Source organism: Microtus ochrogaster, chromosome 4 (genome assembly GCF_000317375.1).
Source record: "Microtus ochrogaster isolate Prairie Vole_2 chromosome 4, MicOch1.0, whole genome shotgun sequence".
Lineage (NCBI taxonomy): Eukaryota > Metazoa > Chordata > Mammalia > Rodentia > Cricetidae > Microtus > Microtus ochrogaster.
In genome coordinates this window covers 32,517,863-32,531,218 of record NC_022011.1, presented here as the reverse complement: position 1 = coordinate 32,531,218, position 13,356 = coordinate 32,517,863, and the positions used below count along the sequence as shown (strand labels likewise).

Below are 13,356 nucleotides of genomic sequence, written 5' to 3'. Positions count from 1 at the left end.
CAGCCTGCACACACGTGCATCTTCCAGCCTGCACACACGTGTATCTTCCAGCCTGCACACACGTGCATCTTTCAGCCTGCACACACGTGTATCTTCCAGTATGCACATACGTGTATCTTCCAGCATGCACATACATTATTTTCCTACTTATTTAGGAAGGTTTTTTGGTGTCTCATAACCACATATTTTGCCTTTATTTTCATTAGCCCTTGAGAACATTATTGTAAAATAGAAAAAAGATGCAATCCATGTATATAATTTTAAGTTAGTAATAGCCATATTAAAACATAAAAGCAAAAGACTTGCAAGATGGTTCAGTGGGTAAAGACAGTTGCCACCAAGCCTGTCGACCTGAGTTCAATCCCCAGGACCCACCTGTTGGAAAGAAAAAAATTGAATCCCACAGATTGTCCTCAGACTTGCACACACATACTATAGCACACACATGCCAACCCTCAAATAGGTAAAAATGAAAAAATATTTAAAAGAATTGAAAGAACAAGTGGGTGGAGTTAATTTTAATGATATATTTCATTTTATTCAGTGTATCTAAAATTTTAATTCAAGATAAAATTAATAGAAAACTATTCATTAGACTTTTTTAAATTAATTTTTTGGTCTTTCTGAGGTAGCATCCATACTTGTAGCCCAAGCTGGCTTAGAACTCATGGTGATCCTCCTGTCTCAGCCTTTACATGCATAAGCCACCATTACTGGCCTCTTTAGGGATGCTATGGTTTGGGGATGGGGAGATGGCTCACTGGTTAAGAGGACCCAAGTGTGGATCCCAGCAACCACACGTGGCAACTCAGAGCCGCTTGTACTGATCCTGGAGGAGGATCCAACATCTGTTCGCCAAGGGCACCTGCACTCATGAATATATCCACATTCAGATACACACGCATGCACAGTGCACATACATGCTCATATGCATGCACATGCACATACACAGTTTTTAAAATAATCAAAATCTTTTTAAAAATTTACATTCCATGATTTTTACTCTAGGTCTTTAATGTCTGAGATGTATTTTGCAATCATAGGACATTTCAGTTTGAATGCTAATCTTTTATTAGCCATACTTGATTAGAATTTGAACTTCATAGACATTATAGTTGAAGAAAAATAGAGTGATACATGCATGTTGTCCCAAGCATACTGAAGTTTCTAAAAACTGAATCAAGTATCAACAGCCCAGGGTCCATTTCTTGGTCAGCTTGCCCTTCGCACTCCTCCTGGCTCAGCGGAGCTGGTACGAGAGTGGCACCTGATGGGGCTAAGCACACCCGTCATGTTCCTTCCTGCACATGGGGCTAATACACCCGTCACGTTCCTTCCTGCACATCTCTGTAGAGACTGCAGCTGTCAGCTCCTGGTCCATCAGAGCTGGCAGAGCCCCAGGCTCAGGCTGGTACTTCCCTTGGAGTTCAGGCTCTGAGACAGAACAGTAAGCTCTTTGGCTCTCTTCGTGGAAAAGTATTTAAGATGTGGTCAAAGAAGACCCCAGCAGACTGACATAGACCTGATCCTTGTGCTTCAAGTCAGTAGCAGGCTTCTGCAGTCCTGTAGCCGTCTTTCAGAATTCCTACATTAATGGCAGCACTGTTCAAAGCATTCATGTGGTGGCTTGCTCTCACAAGGGCTTCCTCGGTAGTATCTGAGTTTGGCAGCTCCTTTCCTATCTACAGAATATTCTCGATATCTGCACGCACACCTTGATACCCCCCTGACGGAATATAACATTGACACGGATCTACCGGGCAGCTTCAAGGACCACTGGGCCAAGAACCTGCCTTTTCTCATAGATGGCTACGAAGAGCAGCCAGGCCTGCAGCCTCACATCAAGTAAGTGCTGTGTGGTGTGGCTTTCCGGAACCCAGCTTGGAGCTCCCCTTTGTTTGCAGGGATTGGCTCTTGTGTGCGTTCCTCTGGGCGACCTCAGACTCAGGATCCCACTGAGTGCTCAGCTTTCTTCATCAATAGATGACTCTTGCCCATGTTCTATTAATTTCTTTTTGCAGTTTGTATGCCACCAGCTGTTTCTCTTAGTTGATAAGGTACCTTGAAACTTTCTTACAGAGGTTGCTTCTCCTGCTAGCCTGACTTTCTGCCCTCATTTTGTGCAACCTTTACCCTTTAGATCCATGGAGGCCTACAGGCAATCTTTAATAAGCATTATTTTTTGCTAGTTGCTGGCAAAACAAATTTTTGCAATTTGAAAGCTTAGCTAGGTGCAGTAGTGCAGTTATAATCCCAGTGAGGCAGGGCTGGGAAGCTCAGGTTCAGGGCCAGCTGAGGAACACAGGTTAAAGTTACACTGCTGGGCAGCCGCTGCTGCAGTGGGCAAATGCAGATGTGCTAAAGGGCCATCAGCGCAGAACAGGGCAGAGTAGAGAATAGTTCCCAAACATCCAGCAGTGCCTTAGAGTTGAGAAATCACTGCAGTTTGATATTTCTCTTCTCTTTACAAGGAGGGGGTGAGCTTTCATGGGAGGGAAGCATCCGGATAGTGTGCCCACCCGCCCTGCAGTGGAGTGAGGGAAACCTTTTAGGAGTTAATGGGACCCTGTGCTGGAGGCATTCTAGGAACTCCGCAGGCATAACTGCAAGCTCCTCCTAGGAAGAAAGCTATACCCATTTCTCATGGGCCCCCCTAGTCTCTCAAATAAGACCATGGGAATGAAATCCAAACCTCACGACTCCCCACACCACATGTTTGAGTCAGTGAAGGAGCAGCTGGAAAGCTTGGACCTTAAGGACTTCACACAGCAAAGTTGTGAATACAGACAGAAAATAACTCAATAAAATGAGCTGTCAGCATGAAGAAGAAACAAGAGACTCTGATGAGTCAGATGGGTTTTTAAAATGAAAGGCAAGTTTTAGGGTTAGAAGATACTTCACTGAAGTAAAGACTTCAATAATGGGCTAAGCAGGAAGACAGGTGACTGCGAGGAAAAAGCTCAGCTGGAAGGAAGTGACAAGCAGAGTAGGGTTCAGAGGATATGAGAGGGAGGGGACACGGAGGGCCTGGAGGAGCCAGCACGCCTGGAATGTAAGGAAAACGGGGAAGCAGCAGTGTTTGAAAGAACTGTGGCCGAGAATTTTCTAAAGTTAATTAAGCACATAAGTCTACAGTTGGCTTTGTTGTTGTTGTTTCTTTGTTTTCTTCAGACAAGGTTTCTCTGTATAGCCCTGGCTGTCTTGGAACTAGCTCTGAAGACCAGACTGGCCTCGAACTCACAGAGTTCCTCCTGCTTCTGTCTACTGAGTGCAGGGAGTAAAGGCATGCCCCACCACTGCCCGGTGCTTGCTTTTTTTTTTTTTTTTTTTTTTTTAATATTTTCGAAACAGGGTTTCTCCATAGCTTTTGGTTTCTGTCCTGGAACTAGCTAGCTCTTGTAGACCAAGCTGGCCTCGAACTCACAGAGATCCGCCTGCCTCTGCCTCCCGAGTGCTGGGATTGAAGGCGTGCGCCACCACCGCCCGGCTGCCCGGTGCATTTTTTAAATCATCAAAAGAAATCAGGGCAGGAACCTGGAGGCAGGAGCTGATACAGAGGCCGTGGAGGGTGCTGCTTACTGACTTGCTTCCTTGGCTTGTTTAGCCTGCTTTCTTACAGAACCCAGCACCACCAGCCCAGGGGTGACCTCACCCAAAAGTGTCTGGACCCTCCCCCATAACTCACCAAATAAGAAAATATTCTACAGGCTTGCCTGCAGTCCAGTCTTATGGAGGTATTTTCTTAACTGAGAGTTCCTCCTCTCAGATGACTTTAGCTTGTGTCACATTGACATAAACTACCCAGCACAGGGGGAAGAAAAGGAAAATGGGCTGAAGTCAGTTCACATCTTTGATAACTGCAATAAATGACAGTGGAACAAGCATCAGTTCAAAGTCATTGTTGGGCCAGGTTTGACCACTTGTTGGAAAAGGCACCGCATTCTGTGTATCCAGAAAAGTTCATGGAGCAGATGCTGAGAAGAGGGCCTTGGACCCCACCTACGCCCCTTACTGGTGTACCACCTTACATGTGGTAGTAGCATGGAAAGACTGCGTGTGCCGGGCTGTGGAGCTGGGAGAACTGCCTGGTGCTGTGTGTGTCTTGGCTGAGCTCCAGTAGGGGAATGGTGTAGGCATCTGCTGCATCCTTATCACATTCCTGGTGCTTCTTGCAGGGATGTGCTGCATCAGAACTTCGAGGGCTACAAGCCTGAAGTCCAGGAGCTGATCTGTGTAGCTGACCGCCTGGGCTCACTGATGCAGTATGAAACACCCGGTTTCCTGCCCAACAAGCGGATACACAGAGGTATTCTCTAGAAATGGACTTATTCTGGCCCAGGAACAGGGTCGTCCGGCCATGCTGTCTTTCTTCAGAAGTTGTTAGTTATTGTGCGTACTTATCTCTCCATGTGGCCAGAGCGGAAATGGGCAGTAGTTCACAGTGAGCTGGAGGCCACTGCTGCTCCAGCTGGATTCTGGGCTCTGGAGGCCACTGCTGCACCAGCTGGGTTCTGGGCTCTGGAGGATGCTGCTGCTCCAGCTGGGTTCTGGGCTCTGGAGGACACTGCTGCTCCAGCTGGGCTCTGGGCTCTGGAGGACACTGCTGCTCCAGCTGGGCTCTGGGCTCTGGAGGACGCTGCTGCTCCAGCTGGGCTCTGGGCTCTGGAGGATGCTGCTGCTCCAGCTGGGCTCTGGGCTCTGGAGGATGCTGCTGCTCCAGCTGGGCTCTGGGCTCTGGCTGCCGTGTAGATTTGGAGCCTGGCTCTCCAGCCGTTACTGAAAGTCAGGTTCCTGATCCAGGGCAGTTGTCTCCTTCCTACAGAAGGGAGGAGGAACTTAAGGCTCTCTTGTTTCTGTAGGAGGCAATGTGGGCCAACAGCTCACCTTCATTTGAGTAGGACACCAGAAGCTCAGTCTTGCTGTTTCACAAGACTTCTGGTTCTTTGTGTGATCACCAGGGCTTGAGAGAAAAGATGAGGACTGGCCCCTTGGAAAGGGTTCTGGTGAACTGTCTTAATATTTACTTCCCTTAGCCATGGGCTTGGCAGCACTGGAAGTCATGCAGGCTGTACATCGTACCTGGACCAATTCGAAGGTTCGCATGAATGGAAAGACAAGGTTGATGCAGTGGAGGGACATGTTCGACATTGCCGTGAAGTGGAGAAGGTAACTAGTGGGCGAGTGAAAAGCAGCAAAGAGTGCTCCTGTCAGACCATAGAGTGCTCCCATCAGACCAGAGTGCTCCCGTCTGACCAGAGTGCTCCCGTCTAACCAAAGAGTGCTCCCATCAGATCATGGAGTGCTCCTGGGCAGACCATGTGTTTTTTCTCACCGAGAGGTTTGAATCCACACTTTGCTGACAAAATTGGGCCCTATAAGTTAAAGTAGCAAGTTCTTTTCTCCTAAAGTTTGTCAGAAATCACTTTACCTTCATTCTCTGAACACACTCAGCTCGTGTTCATGAAACAGGAGTGCGGATTGTATGAGCACCGTGTTTCAGATGGGGTCTGGAGCACCCTTCCTCACCTGTGCCTGTCCCCTACGCTCCAGGCCACCTCTGGATTTCTAGCACTCCTGTACCTGCCCAGTATATTAGCTCCTTCTCTCATTGTGAGAAGACCCCAGCCAGAAAGCAACGTAAGAGAGAAAGGGACTGGGCAGTAGTGGTGCACGCCTTTAGTCCCAGCACTCGGGAGGCAGAGGCAGGTGGATCTCTGAGTTTGAGGCCAGCCCGGTTCTTGGGGGGGGGGAAGAGAGAGAGGGAGAGGGAGGGTTTGTCTAGGCTCAACGCTTCCATCATGGTGGGAGGCGTGACAGCAGGTGGCTCACTTTCTCCGTGCTGAGTGTGGGTCCCTGCCCATGGAATGGTACCAGTTGGACGTCGGGCAGGTCATCCCCCATCAGTTAATCTCTCTGGAATCTAGTATGTTTCCTAAGATGATATAACGCACATCAAGTTGACAGTTTAGACCAGCCATTACAGCTCATCAGCCTTTGCTGGCTTCTCACTGGTGTGGCCAGACTGCATCAGAGTGTGCTGGTCTGTGTACTCTTTTTAGAAGTTGGAGCCAGTAAGGGCTCCTTCCTCACTTTTGCAGAGAGCCATCTTTGGTTTATCCTGGAAGCGGTGGGTAAGGTCTCAGCCCTCATGAGCTCTGTTTCACAGGATCGCTGATCCAGACCAGCCTGTACTGTGGGTAAGGTCTCAGCCCTCATGAGCTCTGTTTCACAGGATTGCTGATCCAGACCAGCCTGTACTGTGGCTGGATCAGATGCCAGCACGAAGTCTCAGCAGAGGTTTCAACAACCATATCAACTTAATCAGGTGGGAACCTTAATCAGGTGGGAACCTTTCGTGCCTCGTTCCTGTTGGTGTAGGAGTGCAGCAATATGAGATGTGCCTTGATGGCCTTGATAGGGAACACACCACGGTAGCTCTACACCCACAAGTTTCATGAATCCCTTTCTGCTGTTCCAGCTGCAGACAAGCAATGCATGCCATGCACCTCCACATGTAGAAGATTGCTGAAGGGTGGATTCACAAATTAGGGACTGGGGTGTCAGTTTTCAAAAAGTCATGAAACAGCTTAGGAAGTGATTAGATGGAGAATTCAGTATTTGCCATAGTATCCTCATGGGTCTGGTGTGTCCGGGAACCCCCGGCTCCACCCTGAGCGCTAAGGGTCACCATAGTATCCTCATGGGTCTGGTGTGTCCGGGAACCCCCTGCTCCACCCTGAGCGCTAAAGGTCACCATAGTATCCTCATGGGTCTGCTGTGTCCGGGGATCCCCCAGCTCCACCCTGAGCGCTAAGGGTCAGTCGCTGTGGTTGCTCCCTTGTGACAGTCTCTGTATTGTCCTGAGCCCTGCAGTTAGGTACCTGGGTGAATAGTTGCCTTTCCTTCCTTTATGGGCTTAGCTACCCTGACAACAGGCATGAACACATACTGAACAGACCCACTTCAGGGATGCTCTTGGTTTGCCTGCCGTTTAGTAAGCGTGACTTTAGATAAAATTGGCACTTTTAATACTGTATCATTTCTAAAATACTTCTAACTCCAGAAACCTGGATCAAGAAAATGTTACTCTGCCTAACATTTGACATTTAAATTTAGGTTTAGTGTAAATGTCTTTTTTATACTTATCTTTTTAATTTCCAGAAGTCATCTTTCCCCCTTGTAATTGCCTCCTCTCTATTTCTCACAGAATGATTTGTGATTCTCTTAACTAGATTTAGGTGAATTGTAACTGAGGCCACCATGTCTTCCTGTGTTCTTGCTGGGTGGTGCCTGAGTCACAGGCCCCGTGTCAGGATTTGATGGACACAGAAAAGGACTCCCAGTGTAGCCAGTAGCCATGCCAGAACTGTCCCAAGAGAGAGAATGGGGTCGTACACCAGCCCACTGATGAGCTCAGCGTGGCAGGAAGCTGTGACCCATCTAATATAGCTGCCTACGATAGCCATCTATTGTAGCTGTGCCTTCCAGGGAGTCTCGGGGATGGAGGTTGGAACGTGGTGAGCCGTTCATGGGTGGTGAGCAGAGAAACAACAAGGACAGGTGTGTACATGTGAAGGGCCGTGGTGGCAGCAGTGACTGAAAAGATTTGTGAGGGAGCAGCAGACTGAGAACAAAGGAAAGGGTTTGAGGTCTGAGAACAAGCATAAGAGGTGCAGACCCATGCGACCCCTGCAGGGCTGGAGGGGAACTGCAGGCGCTTTGTGGCGCTGCCGGGAATTCTGTAGTGGCTCAGCAGTGCCTGGTAAAGTAGCTTCAGAGGAATTCCTTCAGTCTCTAGCTTAGGCCATGGCCTGTCAGCCTGGGAGTAACAAGTAAGATAGTGGGGGGTTGGAGACTGAAGCGCTCTAGTGGGGAGAGAAGTCCTACTTGAGCCGGAACGTTGGCATGCGGGTGCTATGAGCATCAGGATGGTGTTCCTGGAGCAGCGGGACTCAGACTCAGCTGTTGCTAGACATGAACACCTTCTAGAACATGTAAAGGAAGGAAAAAATGGGGCGGGAATGCGAGGACTGTGGTGTTTACAGTGAGGGAAGGAAGACTGCTGGAGAGAAGGAGAGGCAGCGGCAGATGTGCAGACCGCCATACAGAGAGCCAGAGATGGCGTGTCCACCTAACGTAGTTGCCGTCAGCTCTGAACTCCATTTAAGCGGAGGGTTTTCCTTCCCCCGTGAAGGAACTAAGTCCTGGACCCTTTCTTCCAGGACAGGCTCCAGGAGCCCAGGCTTCCTGCTCAGACGGGGCTAGCTTTCTTATACTCTGCCACACTGGTCTCAGCTCCTTGTTTTCAGAATTAACTGATATTTACATGCCTTTGTAAAATGATGTTTAATTTTATCATTTTAATTTTTTTTACCTCACAGGGGTCAGGTGATTAATATGAGATACCTGGAATATTTTGAGAAAATACTTCATTTTATTAAAGATAGAATTCTTGTTTACCACGGGTAAGCCTTTGATCCCCCTTCAATGTAAAAGATTGATTCCATACGTCTTTTGTATGCATATTTGTGAAATTTGAAAGCTGAGCCCCTGGCAGATAAACAGTCTAGCTCAGAAGTTTAAATTCCGTCACCTGCCTGCATCTGTGTGATGGCTTCGGAGGCTTTTAGCCTGACACTCAGCACTGTTAGTCCCAGCTGCCTGCCAAGCCTCTGTCTGTTGGGGACTTCAGTTCTGAGTGGTGAAATCACCAGCCTGGTCTGAGGACAACGTGGAACCCAGCAGGGTGCTTTGATTTGAGCCACACATACTTCCTACTGCAGACTTGGAACAGGACAGTCAGGGTTTGCTAAGAAACCTGTGCCTGTACACGGGGTGTATGTGATGGCTGCCGGCCATGCCGACCGTGCTGTTTTCTCTGATCTCATGTGCAGCTCCACACCTGCATACGTATGTGGGGTGAATGTGAAGGCTGCCGGCCATGCCGACCGCGCTGTTTTCTCTCATCTTCTCCATTCTTATCTGCAGCCCCACACCTGCACACGAATGTGGGGTGTATGTGAAGGCTGCCGGCCATTTTCTCTGATCTCCTCCATGTGCAGCACACATCTACACACGTATGTCGGATGTATGTGAAGGCTGCCGGCCATGCCGACCGTGCTGTTTTCTCTGATCTCTATTTTCATCTGCAGCCTCACATCTACACACATATGTCGGATGTATGTGAAGGCTGCCGGCCATGCTGACTGTGCTGCTTTTCCTCTGATTTGTTCTCATCTCTAGCTCAGCACCTGTTAGCTAGGATTGACTTATCTTGCTACTGCCCAGTTTGGATACTGTTTATGCCTGGCAGTGGGTTTTGAGATCTCTGAGTGCTCAGGACCCTTCCATTAAATGGTATTTACACAGTGACATTCACACAAAGCTCCCACGTGCTCCAGATCATCTGAACGTCCTATGATACCAACACTCAGCCAGTGCTGTGTTGCTTAGGGGGATGCCAAGCAGGAGGAAGGTCTGGACACTTCTGACAGTTTTCTCAGATGTATCATTGATCTGCGTGGACGATCCTGTCAGTGAGGAGCCCCAGGCTGTTCAGGCCTACAGCGTTGAGCTGCTGTAGCACCGAGCTATTGGTCCTTAGGAACAGTTGTTTAAAATTTAAATGAGATCCACTTGTCGTATTTTTACACTAATCTCCATTGCCTCCTCCCTTCTGCTCTCCCCCTCTCTCTTCAAGAGCAAATAATCCAAAGGGCTTGTTGGAAGTCAGAGAAGCTCTGGAAAAGGTACATAAAGTAGAAGACCTTCTTCCAATTATGAAGGTAAGTTTATCATTCGAGTCCCAGATGGGACTGGAACAATGACCTAGCATTTAAGAGCACTGGCTTTTTTTGTCCAGGACCTGGGTTCAATTCCCAACACTCATGTGGTGACTCAAACTGTCTTGTTAATTCAGTTCCAGGGGATCTGACTCCCTCTTCTGACCCAGGCACCAGGCATTCAAGATACATAGACATACATGCAGATGAAACATACTTACACATAAATAAACTAAAAGAAAATATCTCAGGAGGAATTAGATGAGAGAAGACAAGCAACGTAGAGAGAAAGCAAAGCACATATTTTAATATTGTGCTGTTTTGAAATTTATGAAGGATGTCATCCGAAATCCCAACATAAACAGTAACCAAAATCAAGTGCAGTGCTGAACCAGACTCAGCCAGAACAGATTTTTGAGGAAGCAGTTGGCTCAGGAAACAAAAGGGGCTTAAGAATAGATGCACTGAAACTGGACTTGTGGCCTCAATGCAGGGCTTCATGGTTGCCCTTCCACACGTGGGAGCCCAGGACCGCTACAGTTAGACTGATTCCTGAAAGAAGAGAACCGTCGAGGAACCCCATTTCCCCCAGCTTCCTTGGAGAGTGTTCATGGTCCCATAGGACAGGTGGTCAGCAGCTGTAGAAGAGGAGGAGGTGCCCAATGCAGGGGTGGAGGGGTCCTGTTGCCCTGCCAAGTGTCTGCAGGGAGAGCCTGCAGCATAGCAGGGGGGCAGAGTTGTCTGGATTGCAGAACCGAGACTGAGCTGTGGCCTTGAAGGTGGGCAATTCCTGTGTGCACCTCCAGCTTCCTTTGGTCCCAGAGGTGACTCCCTGGGAATTATGGTAGAGCACACTGGGCCTGCCCTTGATCCCTAACGCTGGGCCAGCAGCAACAGCATGAATTTTATGTCTGCCTTAATTTGAAATAGACTCTGAAAGAGTGAAAATGAGATGCTCTCCTCTCTTAGAAAGTCAGAACCTGGGAAAGATGCCAGTCCCACTGAAAGCTCACTAAAGAGAGAGAGACAGAGACAGAGACAGAGAGACAGAGAGAGAAGTGAAGAGAGAGAGCAAGCTAAAGAGGAAATTCTTAGCTGTGACAAGTGAAAGAAGGATCTCAGCTGGCTTTTGAAGTCCACCTGCCTTGTACTAACCTTCGGTATCATGGCAGTTACTCCCGTGACTGAGGGTGGCAGGACACGCCATAGAGAAGAACCAGAAGCTGCCGTGGGTCAGCTTCCTAGCTGCTTTCCTGTGCAGATGTCAGGTGGAAGACAAAATCTGCTTGTACAGATAGTGGAAAAGAAAGCAGAGTGTACTGAGGGAAGCCCCGTAACGCTTCGCCAGACGGTGGCAGCATTGCCCGTGTTGTGTTGTCTGTAGGCTGTCCTTTGAGTAGGAGCATTTTCAGTCAGATTGTGGATGTGTTGGTTGGTCTGTATGCATTTAAAGTGTCCAGGAAATATGTAGCTTGCTGCATTTCTGGGGTTGCGCTTTCAGGAACACAGAGTGCTTTTCCAGGGTAGGGCTGCTGGCGTTGCTGCTCTGTTGGCAGGCAAGATTGCTGCCTGCTGAGTTGGGAGGAGAAACAACCCCAGAGCAGCTGCCGCAGTGAGCCAGATATTGGCTGGTAGGGGTACCCTATACCTTGCTGCTGGAGTCTCTGCTACTCTGTAGGCTTGTGGGAATTGAGACTGGGGCTCCTGGGGTTTGTGTTCCACCTAAAGAGAGGAGAGGTTTCCTTAGTCACTGCCTGCCAAGAGAGAGCACATGGTCTCTCAATTCGAGTGCCTTAGAAAAACCTAGGGCTGAGTTAGGGTACAGGACGGATCAGAACTAGATCTGTCTATCTGCAGCCTGTAGACATATGCAGCCCAGGGTAGCTGTGAATGGCCCAGCGTGTTTGTAGGTGACAGCGTCATGTTGTAGTGTCAGAGCTGCCACTAATATAGATTTTTATTTCCCCTCGAAAGCAGTTTAACACCAAAACGAAGGACGGGTTCACTGTGAACACCAAAGTTCCCAGCCTCAAAGATCAAGGAAAGGAATATGACGGCTTCACCATCACTATCACAGGAGACAAGTATGTGTGCTCAAGTGTGATGTGGGCTGCTGGGGCCCTGTGTTCTCACCATGAACGTCTGGGGCTGAAGCTTTCCTGGCCAAGTGCACAGCCCATTGTGTTCCTGCAACAGCTCTACCTGGCTGCTCACAGGCTATGGAGAGCTTGTCTAGCAGCAGGAAGAAAAGGATCTGTGCAGGTTCAGGCTGCCATGCAGGGATTGCTGGTGTGTGTATTGCAAGGGTAGTGCTGTCTTAGTGGAAAGTTTGGAGGAACAGATAGCCAAAATTAAGAAAGTAGAAGGAAGCCGGGTGGTAGGGGCACACATCGTTAATCCCAGCACTCGGGAGGCAGAGACAGTTGGATCCCGTGAGTTTGAAGCTAGCCTGGTCTACAGAGTGAGTTCCAAGACAGGCTCCAAAGCTTCAGAAACCCTGTCTTGAAAAACAAAGAAAGGGGGAGAGAGAGAGAGAGAGAGAGAGAGAGAGAGAGAGAGAGAGAGAGAGAGAGGCAAAGCTTTGAAAAACTGAGGTTGCAATTGTCACTTGTGACCTCCTCTTCTGTCCTTATCCTCACAGCCGCATGGTTTTTTTTCACAGCCGTGCTGATTTAGAAGCGTTTTAAAAAGTATTTTTTCTTTGACAGATTCCTATGTGTTAGTCTTTCTCAATCCTTATACCTGTTTATCATTATAATTACCTTATTACCTTATTATCATCCCTCAACTATTGCCACTAAAACCTTCTTCCCAGCAAGACCCCTTCCTACTTCTTGTTGTGTGACTGCATGCGTGCATCCCACTGAATTTAGTTAGGACAGACAGACGTTCAGGCCACTCCTCTCATGACACTTTCAGCTTTTCCCCAAATCTTCCAGATTATCAATCCTCTTCCCTTTTGAACTGTTGCCCAGCTCTGATTGTCCCCAGGCCAAGCACACCTCCCCCTTCTTCCTGCTAGAGGACTGAAGAACTAGAAGGTTCTCCTGATGACACCGTGATAACCCACGCTGCGTGAGCTTACCCTCACAGAGCCGCAGTGTTGCTGCACAGCAATAGCTGTGTGTGAGCCTCCCACACCTGCTCCCGGTTATGGCAGGGTGGCTGGGGCGTGATGACAGCCTGGAGCACACCTGTTTCAGTAGCCCAGCACGCTGAGCAGACACCGTGAGCACGCGCACGCACACACACACACACGCATCACACACCACTTCCCCGTTTCCTGTTCAGACTGTTTAATTCATGCCTTTGACAGTACTGCTAATGTTTACAGGGTTGGCAATATCCTGTTTTCTGTGGAGACTCAAACCACAGAAGAGAGGACACAGCTGTACCACGCGGAAATCGATGCCCTTTATAAAGACCTGACAGCGAAAGGAAAAGTGCTGATCCTCTCCTCAGAATTCGGGGTAGGGTTTGCTGTGTCTCATTTTCTATTTCTATTCCTGGGGAGGGGGAGGGGAAGGAGGAGGGGGGAGAGAGAGAGAGAGAGAGAGAGAGAGAGAGAGAGAGA

The 13,356-nt window shown here is 48.7% G+C and overlaps 1 protein-coding gene across 7 annotated transcripts in view; it reads left to right on the top strand.

Annotated features, from left to right (window-relative positions):
• Ttc13 (tetratricopeptide repeat domain 13) overlaps nt 1-13,356 on the top strand; it is a 54,362-nt gene that overhangs the window by 35,491 nt on the left and 5,515 nt on the right. For 3 of the 7 annotated variants that reach the window (XM_005345878.3, XM_026777282.1, XM_026777274.1), the window contains 8 exons: nt 1,689-1,845; nt 4,176-4,306; nt 5,034-5,166; nt 6,233-6,325; nt 8,382-8,465; nt 9,701-9,785; nt 11,760-11,866; nt 13,117-13,252. In XM_005345878.3, the coding sequence (XP_005345935.2) occupies nt 1,689-1,845; nt 4,176-4,306; nt 5,034-5,166; nt 6,233-6,325; nt 8,382-8,465; nt 9,701-9,785; nt 11,760-11,866; nt 13,117-13,252 (926 nt within the window). Of the gene's footprint in view, nt 1-1,688; nt 1,846-4,175; nt 4,307-5,033; nt 5,167-6,232; nt 6,326-8,381; nt 8,466-9,700; nt 9,786-11,756; nt 11,867-13,116; nt 13,253-13,356 lie in introns of all 7 variants that reach the window. The other 4 variants (XM_013346011.2, XM_005345876.3, XM_026777272.1 and 1 more) reach the window with 2 other exon arrangements.